Source organism: Natator depressus, chromosome 8, assembly GCF_965152275.1.
Source record: "Natator depressus isolate rNatDep1 chromosome 8, rNatDep2.hap1, whole genome shotgun sequence".
Lineage (NCBI taxonomy): Eukaryota > Metazoa > Chordata > Testudines > Cheloniidae > Natator > Natator depressus.
In genome coordinates this window covers 95574331-95591402 of record NC_134241.1, presented here as the reverse complement: position 1 = coordinate 95591402, position 17072 = coordinate 95574331, and the positions used below count along the sequence as shown (strand labels likewise).

At 38.4% G+C, this 17072-nt stretch overlaps 1 protein-coding gene across 2 annotated transcripts in view; it reads left to right on the top strand.

Annotated features, from left to right (window-relative positions):
* SCP2 (sterol carrier protein 2) overlaps positions 1-16258 on the top strand; it is a 51236-nt gene extending 34978 nt beyond the window's left edge. For both annotated transcript variants that reach the window (XM_074961719.1, XM_074961718.1), the window contains exons 13-16: positions 4102-4195; positions 9028-9157; positions 12072-12151; positions 15363-16258. In XM_074961719.1, the coding sequence (XP_074817820.1) occupies positions 4102-4195; positions 9028-9157; positions 12072-12151; positions 15363-15458 (400 nt within the window). In that variant the 3' untranslated portion in view covers positions 15459-16258. The remainder of the gene's footprint in view (positions 1-4101; positions 4196-9027; positions 9158-12071; positions 12152-15362) is intronic.
* The last annotated feature ends 814 nt before the right edge of the window (positions 16259-17072 follow it).

Here is a 17072-nt window from a genome sequence, read left to right as displayed (position 1 = left end):
TGGATAAGGAATTGGTTAAAAGGGAGACTACAGCGGGTCATACTGAAAGGTGAACTGTCAGGCTGGAGGGAGGTTACCAGTGGAGTTCCTCAGGGATAGGTTTTGGGACCAATTTTATGTAATCTTTTTATTACTGACCTCGGCACAAAAAGTGGGAGTGTGCTAATAAAGTTTGCGGATGATACAAAGCTGGGAGGTATTGCCAATTTAGAGAAGGACCGGGATATCCTACAGGAGGATCTGGATGACCTTGTAAACTGGAGTAATAGTAATAGGATGAAATTTAATAGTGAGAAGTGTAAGGTCATGCATTTAGGGATTAATAACAAGAATTTTAGTTATAAGCTGGGGACGCATCAATTAGAAGTAACGGAGGAGGAGAAGGACCTTGGAGTATTGATTGACCACAGGATAACTATGAGCCGCCAATGTGATGTGGCCGTGAAAAAAGCTAATGCGGTCTTCGGATGCATCAGGCGAGGTATTTCCAGTAGAGATAAGGACGTATTAGTACCGTTATACAAGGCACTGGTGAGACCTCATCTGGAATACTGTGTGCAGTTCCGGTCTCCCAGGTTTAAGAAGGATGAATTCAAACTGGAACAGGTGGAGAGAAGGGCTACTAGGATGATCCGAGGAAAGGAGACTCAAGAAGCTTGGCTTGTTTAGCCTAACCAAAAGAAGGTTGAGGGGAGATATGATTGCTCTCTATAAATATATCACAGGGATAAATACCAGAGAGGGAGAGGAATTATTTAAGCTCAGTACCAATGTAGACACAAGAACAAATGGATATAAACTGGCCATTAGAAAGTTTAGACTCAAAATTAGACTAAGGTTTCTAACCATCAGAGGAGTGAAGTTCTGGAATAGCCTTCCAAGGGAAGCAGTGTGGGCAAAAGACCTATCTGGCTTCAAGATTAAACTCGATAAGTTTATGAGTAGAAGCCGTGTTAGTCTATATTCGCAAAAAGAAAAGGAGTAGATGGTATGATGGGATAACATGATTTTGGCAATTAATTGATCTTTAACTATTAATGGTAATTAGGCTCAATGGCCTGTGATGGGATGTTAGATGGGGTGGGATCTGAGTTACTACAGAGAATTCTTTCCTGGGTATCTGGCTGGTGAATCTTGCCCACATGCTCAGGGTTCAGCTGATCGCCATATTTGGGGTTGGGAAGGAATTTTTCTCCAGGGCAGATTGGAAGAGGCCCTGGTGGTTTTTCGCCTTCCTCTGTAGCATGGGGCACGGGTCACTTGCTGGAGGATTCTCTGCACCTTGAAGTCTTTAAACCATGATTTGAGGACTTCAGTAGCTCAGACATAGGTGAGAGGTTTATTGCAGGAGTGGGTGGGTGAGATTCTGTGGCCTGCATTGTGCAGGAGGTCAGACTAGATGATCATAATGGTCCCTTCTGACCTAAATATCTATGAGTCTATGAGTATATTGTCCCTTGTTTTCACTTTCAGCCTTGTTTAGAAAAATTGACATGTTTGTTTATACGTGTGGAGTGTTGTGGCTGTGTTGGTCCCAGGCTTGAAGAAGAGAGCTCTCTTCTCTTGAAAGCTTCTTTCTCACTGTATCACCTCATTCACCATGTCTCTCTAATGTTGATTTATACAGCTTTTTGACATCTCAGTTCCAGTATTTAATATCTGTTGCTTTCAAAACATGAACAACAAAATTCTCTCTCTTAAAATTTCAAAGACAGAGAGAGATGTTTTTCTCCAACTCATTTCTAGTTTGATCTCAGTCTAGTTCCCATGCATGCCAACTGTACTAATGTACTCCAGGGAGTGGTGAATGAAACAGCAAAGAGTTGGATTTTTCATTAATGATGTTGAGATTGAAAGGTTGAAAATAAAAGCAAAAGATGTCATGAGGTTACTCTTTTTCACAGCTGTTGTGATATAGTGTTCTTGGTGGAAGACCCAGGCTTCTGGAATCTGATCCTTTTGTCAGTGTGCCAGAGTTTAGCAGCCTTTAGGCTACATTGTAAGACCCTGTCTGTCTTTTTGGCCAGGCTTTTATTTGTCGTTTTTAATAGGAAATGAGGATTTTTATTAAAAAAGCCCAGGGTGGTGGTATATTTAATTGATTTTTTTTACAATTGTTTAGTTCAGGAGACTTTGCAATAAGCATCAATATAGATTTCTAAACCCACTAACTCAGGAAGTGTTGTATATTATTGTAACAGTTCAGGGCAACAGCACCTGTATTTCTCCCTCGTGATCCACCAAAGGCACCGACTTTAGGCTCCTGGCTTCTCAGCAGTCGCATCTCTAACCATGTTTTTTCCAGGCTGCACAGTTCTCCGCCTACCCTGTTTCATCCCCTAAATAGGCCAGCATCTGTGCTTTTACTTTCTCTCTGAAGGTTATGAATGGCTGTAATTGCCAGCAGTCACAAGTTACCACACAGCTCTTTACAAGCAAGCACATTTATTTTTAAGGTGACAGTATTATGGAGAAAACATATTAAAAACAGTAGAGGAACCTAAATGCATGTTAAAAAACTTATCAGAGGTCACCCCAACTCCAGCCTCAGGCTCTGGAAGCTTTTTGTTCTTCAAAATCCACAGCAGAGCTTTCCCCATGGTTACAAGTTCATAACTGTCTCAGATTCAGAACCAGAACCACCATGAATAGGTTCAGTCTTTCCTTTATGTAGCTTGTACTTTAATGTTGAGACTGTGGGAATAGGTAATCAGCAGACAATGGTCTTCTGCTCAGGGTGTAGCTTCAAAAGACTGGTGCCACCGGACTCCTTGTTGCTTCAAAAGACTGGATTTTTGCATAATCAGAGATGGGGAATTTGCAGGCAAACTGCTTGACTATTTGTCCCAAAGGTCCATTTTTGTCTGGCCCACTTTCAATATAGCCCTTTGAGGTTCATAACCCTTTCCAGGGTTCACATCACCTCTGCCCCCTAAAGAGGTTACATACAATCCTGGCCTACAATAATACATAACCTTTGCATTTAATATAATGGACTCCAAAGATACTTTAAACTTAATTCAGTTAGTTTTTTTTTCACGTATATTGCAGGAAATTGCCATATCTGCCACAATTATTTACTTTCCTGAGCCCCCTTTTTTTTCGTCTTTCTAAATTGTAAGCTTTTTGGAGCAAGGGCAGTCTTTGCATTGTCTCTACATTGCTAGCATATCCTGAGTTACTGACAATAGTGCTCTCCTTTGGGTGTGAGGAAAGGTTTTGCATACTCAGCTGATTGTGTTCCTCCTAAATAACTGCAATTAGAAATTATTACTACAACCCATTTATTTCATCTTACAAAAATTTGGTTGGGAGAACTGCTTGTGAGACTTTTTTTCTTTTTTCCTGAAGATAACTTTCAAAGTATAGACAGCTATCAATTGCTGCCTTCTTATTAATGTTGTTTTTCCAAAAGGCTTTGCCTGTAAAAGACCTCTAATAGAAGAATTGCACGTATACAATGTAAGATGTTGGCATTAAAAAAGTTAAGCTCCTCTGTTCACATCATTTAGCTATGCAGTTTTAGTGTGATATGGTAACATTGGGTAACAAAGGGGAAACTATTGCATTTCATGGTCATAAAGATCTTAATAAATTGTATTTCATACTAGCACAATGTTGGTTTAAGTCATCAGAGCTAGATGTACTATATTCGGTGGCTCCAGTAATTAAAAGTTACTCTGTGTATACATCCAGGTAAATGAGAGCAGAACTTGGTGCCTTTATATGTAGCTCTAGATGAGATGGATTTGTACGTAATAGAGGGTTATTTGTTAGGTTCTTCGCATTATTCTAAGATCTTGTGTTTACTGCAGAGTTAACTTGCATTACAGCTGGAATCCCATCCCCACACACACGCCATTAACTTGAGTGTGATGATGCTTTTAACTCTAGTTGGCTGGCCTGTCAGGGTATAGGCTACAGCTTAAGTTTGCATAACTCATCAGCTGCTAACATAATCACTCTGTGCAGTTTGAGTGTTACTTTGTAGTGTGGCTGCACTCATTTGAGCCAGGCTAACTTGAATGTAGATAACTTGTGTTTACTTTGCAGTGACAGACAGCCTAAGTGATTTAAATGAGTGGTTTCCTTTCATTTCAGCACCCAGCGCATCCAGGCTATTCCCACCAGCGCAAGTTTTGATGGATTTAAGGCCAATCTTGTCTTCAAAGAGATTGAAAAGAAACTTGAAGAGGTAAATCACTTTAATTATTTTTAAAAGTCTTTATAATGGGAGACTTAACTTTTTATTTGTTATGCTTTGGCTTCAGAGATAAGGTTGATCATCTAGCTTTAATTCACACCTCAAGTGCCTCACTGCATGCAAAGACTTGAAAAATGTACTTGTCCAGAGCAAGAGCTGTTCAACGTAAGCTGTATCAACTTTTGCAGAATCCATGCGTGTTTTAAAATGAAAGATGTGACCCCTTCTTAAGTCTACTAAGAGGATCACTATGTGTGTTGAGGGAGAAAATTGGTTGTTGCTGTTGACAATCGGGTGTTGGTGTCTGTGTGAGTGAGCGATTTTCCACTCCACACTTTGGATTGGGAAGCACTGTATAGGTGGTGACTGTGACAGATATTGCAATCCTATGCAGTATTTTTGGGGACCATTGTACTAAATTTATGGATGGATTATGTATGATTGTGTTCTGCTCTGTGGGGGTGGATTATCACAGCTCTTCCTGGAACTAAAAACCGTGGGAGGTAATAACCTGGGATATGTAAACAACTCCAAAGCACCACCTTCTGGGTTGTTTGCATATACTTGTTCAAACTGGGTTTTCCAGAGACTCTTTTGGTACAAAAAGCTGAACTGATACAGGTCCTTCTTACTGATCCAGCAAATGGACAGGACCTTCTGTCCAAGGGGGCACGAACCCTTGTAGAAAGGTTGGAAAGACTTTTGCTTATTAGGGCCCCATAAGACTGATGGGTGACTTCTGGTAAGGTTTTAGCATTCGTGTAGGAACTCTTATTGTTTTTTACATGTTTTTTAATGCTTTTTTTGGTCCTAAAGTAAATATTCTCTGCTGAGAAAGATCTGTGTGGTCACTGGTAAAAACTCTGTCATTGTTTTCAGAGAGAAAGCACAGCCCAGATGCTGGCCTGTAGACAGATGGCTTTCTGGGGATATTACAGTGTGACATGGGGCTGGGCAGTCTTAAAACCCCCATGCAGAAGGGAGTGGGACAAGGGTCCCTGCCCAGAGACAGGTGATGGCTAGAGATCTGAGACCTCACTGGGCAGTATTCCTGGAGTGGACCACAGAGAGGGAATGCAGATGCACTTACCCTGAAACTGACAGTAACCACACCAGTAAAGGGCTCTGTGTGCAGGGTGGGAAGCCCACCAATACTGATTTGGGTGGAGTGAGTGTGGGGTGTTTCTGCCACCTCTACAGAGGATTTTGAGGCTGAGAGAGGCTGCTGCTACTATGGCTGCAAAATTTCAACCCATCTTCCCTCCACCTCTGACAGGTTGTTGGGAAAGGAGCTACTAATTATAGGCTCGATCCTGCAAGATGATGAGCACACTGGCCCAGTCTAACAAAGCACTTGAGCATGTGCTTAACTTTAAGCGTATAAGTAGTCCACTTCTCTTCATTAGTAATATAAAGTTTGAAACTGATGTGATTTGTTATGAATTTGCTAGGCTATGCTTCTGGTACACAGAAGGTGAAATGAGATACAAAAACACTTTGATTACTCTAAGAATATCAAACTGATCTTTGTTCTTAAAACAGTTTGCTCCCAGTTGCTGGCAGGTGCTAGTAGCTCACTGGGTTTTTCTAATATGGCCTCTCCATTACTGGAGGTTTGCAACTTTGGTAGCCCATTCTGCATGGTCCTCTGCTAATCTCTTTGTGGGTGAATCCTCCTTTTGATCCACCCAAGATACCATATTATCCATCTAAGATCTTCTTTTTCTGCCTCACATTCTTCTGTCATCAACTTTCCCTTCCAGTGCCTGTAAACATACATCTCACTCTCAACCTCTTAAAATGTGGCCTGAAATAAAACTTTCTTGTCATAAAATCTAACTTTTGCTGAGTGCCAATCATTTCCAGTACTTTTTAGTTGGTTATATATGATATTTTCTGAATTCTTCTATAACACCATAATTTGAAGGATTGAATTTTTGTTATTAATTTATTGACTGTCCATGATTCACAGTTGTGATTTAATACAAACCAAATACAAGTTTTTATGAGTTGGAATTTAATCTTCAGATTCATGTCCATTCTCATCAGATATTTATTCTTCCAGAATGTCTTTTGCTCTAGCTGTTCTGGTGCTGACTTCAGTATCCGATCTTCCATCTTCTGTAATGATGCTTCCTAAGTAGCAATAATTTCTCACTTGCTGTATAGTTGTGCTGTTCGCTGGAATCTTGCATGTTCCCCTAGGATCCTTGATACACCCATAATTTTTGTCTTGTCCATATTCAACTCTGGGCCATATTCTTTGCCATATTTATATATAATCGTCACTAACTTCATCAGACCTTCTTTTGAATCAGCCAACAACACTGTCATTTGCATAGCAAATGTTGTTCACTCATTCTCCATTCATGTTAAAACCTTCCATTTCTTCAATTAATTTCATCAGATACTTGCCATAAATGTTGTATAATGTTACTGACTTTATTCAACCTTGTCTCACCTTTCTTAACCTCTGTTAGGTTTTCCATTTTCATCTCTCTATATAATTGCCTTCTAATTCCAGTATACACTAATTGCCTCATTACTGGGAGTTTGTACCCATCAGTCCCTACAGATGTTACTATATTGAGAAATTTGTAGTGGTTCTCTCAAAGGCTTTTTAGAAGTCAGTGAAACACAAGTATGCTGTTTCCCCATTTCTGTTGATCTTTCTAAGATGAGCTTCACGTTCATAATGCTGTTTATGGTACCCTATCCATGTTTGATTCCATATTGTTGTTCACTTTCTTTCTTCTCAATTTTTCCTTGTATTTGGTCTTGAACAACTCACAAAAGTATCTTAGAGGCATGCGATACTAGTCTGATTGTTCTATAGTCTTTACAATCTGTAGCGTTGTTCTTTTTTGGGATTCGGATACACAGTGAAGTTGTAAAATCATTCATACTCTTCATTACATCTGCCAGGGCTCTCAACCCTTCATCCCCTATGTTTTTTTAACAATTCAGCTGGTATTTCATCACATCCTAGTTGTTAGGATATAGATATTCAGGCCTGTCTGCAAAAGCCTGTACTTTAAGAATTTAGGGGTATTCTTATCACTTGGCTAGTTCTAGAGGTATAAAAGAAAGAATCAAAATCACTGTCTGCTGGTGTAAGGGCCCTCTCTTACTGTGACTGTTTGAGGCCCTGTTCTTAGGCTAAGGCCTTTGGCTAAGCAGCAGAGGCAGCCATAAGCCAGGAAGCGAACAGTCACATCCTCACATTCCAAACTAGTCACATTGAAAGAAGGTGCTATTGGGCTGTTAGGAATACAATCCTGTCCTGAATACAATCCTGTCCTGATAATTCCTATCACCTCCAGAGAAAGGGAAGTGCCTAGAAAATGTAAAAGGAAACTTAGTTTGATAGCATCCTGTCTGGCAAGAACTCACTTATCAATAGCTGGGATGTGAAATCCTCACTTCTGTATTGTTTTGTCATTAGAGTTCCAACTTTGCTATTGTTTGTCTGTATAATCTCTGTCTGGTTCTGTGATTGTTTCTGTCTGCTGTATAATTAATTTTGCTGGGTGTAATCTAATTAAGGTGGTGGGATATAATTGGTTAGCTAATCATGTTACAATATGTTAGGATTGGTTAGTTAAATTTCAGTAGAATGATTGGTTAAGGTATAGCTAAGAATATTACTATATAAATTAGGGGCAAACAGGAAGTAAGTTGGGATTCGAAAATAAGGAAAAAGGAACTTGTATTTAAGCTTGCTGGAAGTTCACCCCAATAAACATCGAATTGTTTGCACCTTCGGACTTCGGGTATTGTTGCTCTCTGTTCATGCGAGAAGGACCAGGGAAGTGGCAGAGTGAAGGAATAAGCTCTCTAACACTAGTGCTTTCCATTCAGCAGTGTTTTTATTGCTGCCATGATTTCTTCATCAGTTATTGATGGGCTTCCCTGATGGATCTCTAGTTGAGGTTTTTCAGGCCTGTCGTCATATATAGTTCCTTGATATATTTTTGCCATAACTCATTCTTGTCTTTTAGATATTGAGATATTGTCCATTTTTGTCTTGAAGGGTTGTATTGATCGCTTTTGTTTAATTAAAGTTTTTTATCTTTTTGATACATCTCACCTCGTTCTCCTTATCCACTTTTTCTTTGTATTTCTCATTCAAATTTTGCTAATCTGTTGCATTTATGCGTTACTTAATTAGTCTTTGATATTCCTCTTTTTCTGTTGTTAATCATTGTGTATTGTGCTCACCCTAGTTACTGTTAAGAATTTTCAGCTTTTATTTGGTGTTTGCTGCTTGCTATCTTGATATAATGCAAGAATGGTAACATGGCCTTCTTCCAAGCTTAAAGCAAAAATTATAATAGGGCAAGCCGGTAATTTTCAAGCAAGTATTAATATTTACCTGCTTTATAATACTATATTTGCCTCTTTGCTTTCAAACTTATATTTGTGAATGTCAGTGTTATTTGAGACCTTGGAATTATTTGTTCTTTTTGTTTTTAGTAGACTTTTATCAATATGGTGGGAGGTGGTAACTCTGAAAAATGGGGAATGATTACATTTAATTAAAGCAATTATGTATTACAATTGGTCTAAAAATTAACAGATATTCAACTTTTGAAGAGTATGTATTTATGTACAATAGCTATAGTACATAAATTCAGGTTTGCGTGTGTTAAATTAAGCTTAGCAAAATGAATTGAATAAATCTTTAATAACAGGTTGAAAGATTCATCTATTGCTGCTTGATGTAAACATCTGTTAAAACAAATTATTTTAATTGTGCCAAAGCCAATGGAATGAAATGATTCGCTTGTCCATCAAATGTAACTTGTGCATGATCATTACAGGAAGGAGAACAATTTGTCAAGAAAATTGGTGGTATCTTTGCCTTCAAAGTAAAAGATGGTCCTGGTGGTAAAGAAGCAACTTGGATAGTAGATGTGAAAAATGGTAAAGGCTCTGTAGGTACTAATTCAGGTCAGTGATGTTATCTCTCCAGTATGTCCTTTGGTATAACCTATACTGTCAGAATGAAAGGGAACCATCAGTTCCTTGAAGGTTAGGTACAAAATATGAACTTCTTTAGTTAAACAAGAACTACATTATTTTTAAAATCCCCACTTCATCATTGACAAATGAAGTTAAGTTTTAATCCTCATTGTTTGGATATGGCTAAGATTAAGTGCTGTTCCTCTGCTTCTCCTTCTGTCCTCATGTTTTCTAGGACACTTTTTTAAGACTTCCCAGTTAGATAAGCAGTATTTGAGGAGATTATAACAGACATATGACTCTTGGAAGGACCAATGCCAGAATAAACAAAATTGGGTAGCTACTACACCAGTGGATATCTTAGAAATGCCTGAATGGACAGATAGAAGATTGTTTTTGAAATTTGGGGGGCAGGCTTAATTGCAGCTGAAAATTGGAGCATGAATGGCCCATGTCCAGAATTGCTGCACCCACAGATTACCCTTGTTTTCACTTAGAACTGTCATTGGCTGCTGGTGATATTGACAGGCCAGTGTTGCCAATGATGGACTCTTCATTTTTTGTTTTGTTTTTTCTCCTCCCCCCCCCCCGCCCTCCAAGAACACCCATATAAGCCAGATTTATCCCATTTATCTGGATACTTTGCTAGCAGTCAGCTAACAAAGCCATGTTAATTTCAAGCCCCATTTACAATCACCAGGGTTGAGGGAAGATAAATCATCATTGGCTGCATGGGTAAGGGTACAAAACTTGATAGGGGAAATGGTATTACAGAAATAGTGGAAGTATTTGACATTCTCTTTTACACTGCGGTAGAGTAAACATACCTCAAACTTGTTCACTGAATGTACTTCAGAGAATTGGATGGTTCATGTCTTTTGTAATTTTGTCCTTGGACATAAATCTGCAACTGAGGTAGCAGAATTTAAGTAAGGTATTGTTAGTTTAAGGAGAAGATGTTTTCAGTGCATTATTCTTTCTGTTATGAATGCATTAAAGAATAATGCTATATATAGATACTGGCCTATCTTTTGTCATAATTAAAATCCATTCAAGAAAGTCAGTGAAAACTCATTGTGGTTACAGAGACAGATGAAATAGATGATAACATTTTCAGCTGGCTTATAGTTAAGGAGATCTTGAAATCTCCTGGGGTTGCACTAATTCAGCAGCTGTGGCTGTGAGCTTTTTGTTAAGAAATGTACAAAGGAAAACAGAACACGCATGCCTCCTTTTGAAAAGCTCTGGGCAGGAAATGCCTGAACTTGGAGTTTGTGTAGTGATACATATCTCCAGGAACTGTCTCAGGAGAAAATAAACATCTAATCCAAGTTTTTATTTCTACTTAGAAATTAAGTTCGCAGTACATACCAAAAGGGTGAAAAAATATGAATCTGACTCCTGGAGTTAACTTTTAACTAATCACATAAGGATCTGTTTCTCCATGAATGGGGAATTAAATATGTTTCCCAAACCTAATACGAAATAGTACTACTTAATTTTCAGCACCTTTCACAAATATTAAAATCCCGTGTAGTCCCAGGAGCAGAACAGGAAGTGACATTTCCCTTCCCTGCAAATAAGCATCAAGCTGGGTCTGGGGGGACTCTGTAGAGTAGATCTTGTCATGCCCATTGAAGGTGATGTTCTGTGCTGCATTTCTAAAGGTACATCTGCACTGTGATAAAAGGCCTGTGGCACTGCCACAGCTGGCTCGGGTCAGCTGACTCGGGCTTGAGCTGCAGGGCTATAAAATTGCTGTGTTGATACTCTGGCTAGAGCTTGGGCTCTGGGACCCTCCTCCCTTGCAGCGTTCCAAAGTCTGGCTCCAGCCAGAGCCCAAATGTCTGAACTGCAATTTTATAGCCCTGCAGCCCATGCCCTGTGAGTCCGAGTCAGCTGACCTGAGCCAGCTGCAAGTCTTTGATTCCAGTGTAGACATACCCTCAGAGGTATAAACACAAAACTCACAAATCAGGAGAAGGGGAGGCTTTAAGAGGCCCCTGATCCCTCCTGATCCTAGGCTGCTCTGGGGGCTGTGGTGGCCCCTAAGATCATTGTCGCACTGCATGCTGGACCCCACATCTGATGTTTCCCTCCCACACTTGGCACAACCCCTGCAGCTGGGCTTGTGAAGAGGTCCTCATAAGACAGTTTTACAGTTGTTTTTCTGCAGTGCCAGCATTAGGGAAATCCCAACCAGCCAGGACTTCTAGAGGCCATTTATGTCTGATCCTTTCCCCAGCATAAAGGGGCTAAAGTGTGGTTGAGGATCTCTCCCTAATCTCAGTTGAGATTAACAATTGTGGTGGATTATTGCTGTGGACTCTAATACTTTTGGAACTGGATTGTGATCACAGACTCACTTTACAGGGCCCAAACAGTCCTCAGATATTAGCAACTTCCAGTTGCCAGTGACCTGGCTCTGATTTCAACTAGCAGTCTAGAGAAAGATTTTAAATCTTATTGCTATACTCCAGCCCATCTAATCCCAGTGCCCTTTTATTATTAATGGATTTATTTTGTAGCAAATGCTGTAATACTTAAATCTAAGTACTGTCTGACTATATAGGCTATATCGTAAAGCCCTGTCAGGGACTCTTGCTGATCCTTATGTAACAGGGTTTCTCAATCAAGTTCCCTTTGACACTTACCTGACAAATAATTGTTGGTGATTATGCTGTACCTATGCTGCTATACCTGCTGATGAGGCTTGCTTATATTTTATCCCTTCCTTCCACCTTCTGCTGAGCTCTGTTAATAAGCAGCATGTGACCCTATAGACAAATCATTCCACTGCCCTACATTCTCAGGAGCTGTAATGTGACTCATGCCTGAGAGTGCTCTGTCTCTCTCAACTTGAAGTTAAACCGTGAAACTCTGTCTCTGTTATATGTTACAGATAAGAAGGCTGACTGTACAATTACAATGGCTGATTCTGACTTGTTGGCTTTAATGACTGGCAAAATAAATCCACAGACAGTAAGTAAAATGAAGATTAAATGAAAAGATGAATACGTGTAACTGTTTTTATTTTACATAGGCTGTGAAGCAACACCTCTATTTTTCCCGGATTCTTTTGGTGAAGTGATCAAGGCTTTTTTATGCAAGAGTATTTTTGAACACCTGTTAGATCTAAAGGATAGCAAATATAGGGTTTTACACTCACGTACTTCCAGTGTACTTGGCAGAATGTTTACCTGGCAGTAAGTGCAATGAAATAATTTCCTGTTTTGGAATTGCTTCATGATTCAGCCTGACTATAACAAGGCTACATGATGAAGAAATGAATAGTAGAAAGTACACTAGTCACAGAACACCTAAGTACTGAACAGTCTAAAACAAGGCAATTTACTGTGCCACAATTCTAAGATTCTGTAGGTACGCAAGTCATATATTGCTTCTAGAAATGTTACTCTCTCATTCTTGAAACTCTGTTTATTAAATTCCTGCTGTTTTGTAACTGCACTACTGGGACATTTAGAAATTATGAAAGTGCCACTCACAGTTCCATAGTTAAGGATTAATTGAGCATTTTTGCACTTAAACCAGAGATTCAACCAGTTTGTTGTGTACAAAGAATACAGCATATCCTCACCAAAATCACAGCATTCACTCTTTGAATACAGACTACAATTTTGTAAGACTTTACGAGCAAATATATTAATTAGTTTACAAGCAAATTTTATTACTTTAAAATGAGTTCTTTGAGTAATTTTAGGATTAATGGTCATTTTTTCCCTGTTCTTCATAAGTGAAAGTTTCTCCTTTAGCATGGAGATGATGAAGAATTTTGTTCTTCTGCACAGAATTTCACATAGAACTGGTCTCTTTCAAAATGGCTGTCATCTCCCATTATTCTCAATGGGATTGAAGACACTGGCTGTTCTCAGATGGTCATTTTTATAAGGGATTGTTTCTCATAGTGTTCCTCTCTGCCTTCTGATAGTTTACGGGGCTTCACTTACTGGAAACAAGTGGTGGCAGTGGTCAGTTTGACTGAGGGTGGCAGCTAATGCTCTGTCCCATTGAGAACCATGGGAGAGGATGGCCATTGAGAAAGAGGGCGATTCTTGAGTTTCTCTGATTTTTATTAACTAGTTTCTGTGACACACAAACTTTCATTTTTGAAATAAAGGCAAGAAAGACCTTTAATCCTAAACATTTGTTTTGAAAAGCTACGTATTATACTGGATGTATTCACCAGGTAGGCCAGGAGGGGAAATTTGAGGTCTGAAGGTTGCAGGAGAGGAAGAGGGGGAAATTATTATCTGTATGCAGGGGATTGTGGGGTGCACAAAGGAGGGAGAAACTGGTGTAGTTTACAGGGAGATATAGGCAGGCACAAGCAGCAGGGAGAATTTGGGAAAGAAGGAAACAGAAGTATATGCTGTGGCTATTTTGTGCTGCTCTTGTGATGCAAGGCAGCTGTAAAAAAACCAAACCAAAAAACCCCCAGTTGAATTGGCCAGTATGCTCCTGCTGATTTGCTCTGCTTCAGAGTGGCATAAAGCCATCAGAACATACTGGTGAATCTGGACTAAAAATTTAAATTATTTTTAATTTTAAGTGGCTACTCTATATTTTCAAACCATCAGAAATATCTCAGGGTAACATTCTCTTTGGTATTCTTGCTTGCGGTTCATATATAACGTTTTTTGTCTGGGAATTTCCTTGAGTTTTATTATTAAAAGTACTCAAGGAAATTCCCAGGCTAACAGTGTGATAAAATGGAGTTGAGGTTGAATTTACCCGCCACTAATTTAGGGTAAAATACATTATAGGGATTTTCTAATTATCCCAAATAACAAATGTTGCAAACCCAATAATTCAGATTTAACCTTAAACTTAAATATCCAAATATGTGAAAGTATGGAAATCCAAACAACCATAACCGTCCTGTACTGACACAGTATGGGGATGAGAACAAAAAATCTCTCTTTAAAAATCCATTTAATCCACATAACCCTAAACCCTAAAGTGCCTTTATCAGAATCATATAGTTACTGCATGGTGTCACTACAGAGCAGTTAATGTTGTTTGGGGACAGTAGTGCCAATAATGCTCAGTCTCGGAATGCTTTTCAGTTGATGTTAAGCATATTCCACTCTGAACTCCAGTGTGTAGCCTATGAATCACTTATGAGGAGGCTTCATGGCATATAGAAAGGAAGCAGTCTGAAGTGAAAGAAAGAAGTAGTTAGCCATCCCATTCAATTTGGGAATGTCTGGCTTTCCTCATCACCAGCCCCCTCCAACATATATGATGGTGGCTTAATGAAATTTATGAAAATTAACTTCTCTTTGCATTGTACACTTGCTTTGCAAAGCTGAGAATATAACAAAAAAAAAAACAATCCCAAAACTTTTTTGCCAAGCCTGGTAAGATATTTAGATAGAATACTGAAGTCCTAATTTTTCCAAATACACTTTTGCTTTCCAATATTTTTATATAATTTGTCTGAAGTAACCATTAACTCTGTTTTGTGGTCTGTGATTGAAATTTCAGGGGTTCTGACATGCTTTTGTGGGGTCCAAGTCGTTCCTTATGTAGTGAAGGAGACTTCTGACATTTAATATACTTCACTGCTTAGATACCACAATTGTGTAGCACTATATATAAACTTCAGGAAGTTCAATCAGGCCCTGATCCTGAAAAGATTTACATATGTGCTTAACTTTACATGTGTAAATCATCTCATTGACTTTGTTGGGACTGCTCACATGCATAAATCTCTGCAGGATTGGGACCTAATTCTCAAATGCCCATATTCTAGATATTCTCTTCTCACGTTCTTCACAGATGGTTGGGGTTGGCGGTTTCCTTTATAATCCCATTTTGGATTCAGTATTTAAAAGGTAAAATATGTAAAGCAGTTTATAATGCAGTATTTTGATATGGGGAATAGCTGTAGAGAAGCAGGCATATGATTTCCTTTTTTTTTTTTTCTTTCCTTGGTTCTTTAACTGAGTCTACATGTAAGTGCCACAGAGGTGATATGTTTGGTCTTTAAAGAAATTACAGCCCATGCTACAAAGTCTTTTCATATTCTGTATTGCCATACTATTTTAAAGCCTCAGAATATTAAGTATAAACCTTGGATGAAGTGGTGCAATAAGGACAAGACATTGTCACCTGAAAGGATTAGAAGCATCCAAAGGACAAAATAACATTCTTCATTTCATCTTCGCAGGCTTTCTTTCAAGGTAAATTGAAGGTTTCTGGGAACATGGGCATGGCTATGAAGCTTCAGAGCCTACAGCTTCAGCCAGGCAAAGCTAAACTTTGAATTCATTTGACTGCACTTCACACAAGACTTGATTTTATATATATATATATATATATATGTCAACATTTAGAGTGGAACTAGACATGGAAAGTAACAGTAGTACAGGTTTTTCTAAATTTGGGTAATCAGATTCATCTTTCCTATACTTAATAGAGTGTTAATAGAGATTTCAGTACTGTCTTGCTGAACTCCATATATCTGTCTAGTGCAAAGTGAATGTAGTCATTGTGACTTTAGACTAAACTGAGACACTCATAATGGTTATAAACAGTATAATGCAAGGAATTATATGAACAAAAATTGGTGTTAACCAGTCTGAAATTTTTAAAAGCCTCACATATTATTAATGAGAAAGGTCACTTTGCTGTCATTGAACTTTATAACAAATTGCTTCTTTAATTAAAATTATTTTTGAGAGGGATCACTACAGCTACATAACTCTTTTTAAACTCTTGGGAATCTGCTTTTAAAATATTTTCCATACTGCTGCTTTGGAAATTAAAAAAAAACCCCAACCTCTGTAAGTAAATAAAAACATTCAAAATTAGTGGTTAGACCAAAACTTGCTTTGAGATTCACAGCATTAATTGTAATGCCTCATCACCTTGAAATAAGATAATGGGGAAAATCAGATAACATATTAAAATCTGCTTTGTTTAAATACTTTCCTCGAGTTGATAATTCTCTTTAAGTTCTTACCTAATACTGTAAAAAATTCTTATTCCTTTGTATTTGGTTTTGGAGAAATAATGTATTCTGGTCAAATGTTTAATAGAAAATTAAATATGCTTTTCCTGTTGTGTGTGGCTTTTTGTCATATTTTATTATACAAATTGATTTTCATGGTGCATATTGTGATGACTATTGGGGCCAGTTTTTCTATGGACCACCACCAAGTGGGTGACAGAGTAGTCTATTATCTACTGCAGGATTCATTGTAGAGAACCCAGTGTCTGGGGAAGAAATATCTCACATAAGGTTCTGATTTTATATATTTGTTGGCTAAACTAAACAAGCAAAAAGCATAAAATACATATAAATGAATCAAAGACCTGGCTGGGATGATTTAGTTGGGGTTGGCCCTGCTTTGAGCAGGGGGTTGGACTAGATGACCTCCTGAAGTCTCTTCCAGCCCTAATCTTCTATGATACTATGACTCTATGAAATTAAAATAAAATGGATTAACATCAAATCTTTGAATTAATCTAAGTATCAGATTGATTAAACCATACCAAATGAACCTATAATTCTTAAAAAGCTTTACCTAATAATTTGAAAGACCGTCTTGGCTATCAGCCCCAAAATAACTGATATATTTGTCATAGCAACAGGGAGGATTAGATCACTCACAGGCTGAAGCTTTCTGATGCCCAGTGTGGCATCCCCTGCCTAAATTACAGATGGTTAGGCAACAATCTTTCCCATCTCCTCTAAAACAGAGTTACCTGAAAGATTCCAATACAATTGAAGATGACACAGCTTATTGCACTTACAAAAGTTTAGATGAAAATAAGTTTCAGGATTTAAGCATATGACCCCGAAACCCTGAAATATGTGTGATTCTTTAGATAGCAATGCTAACCTGGGGCAGTTTTAGGTGTTTAAGGAAATATT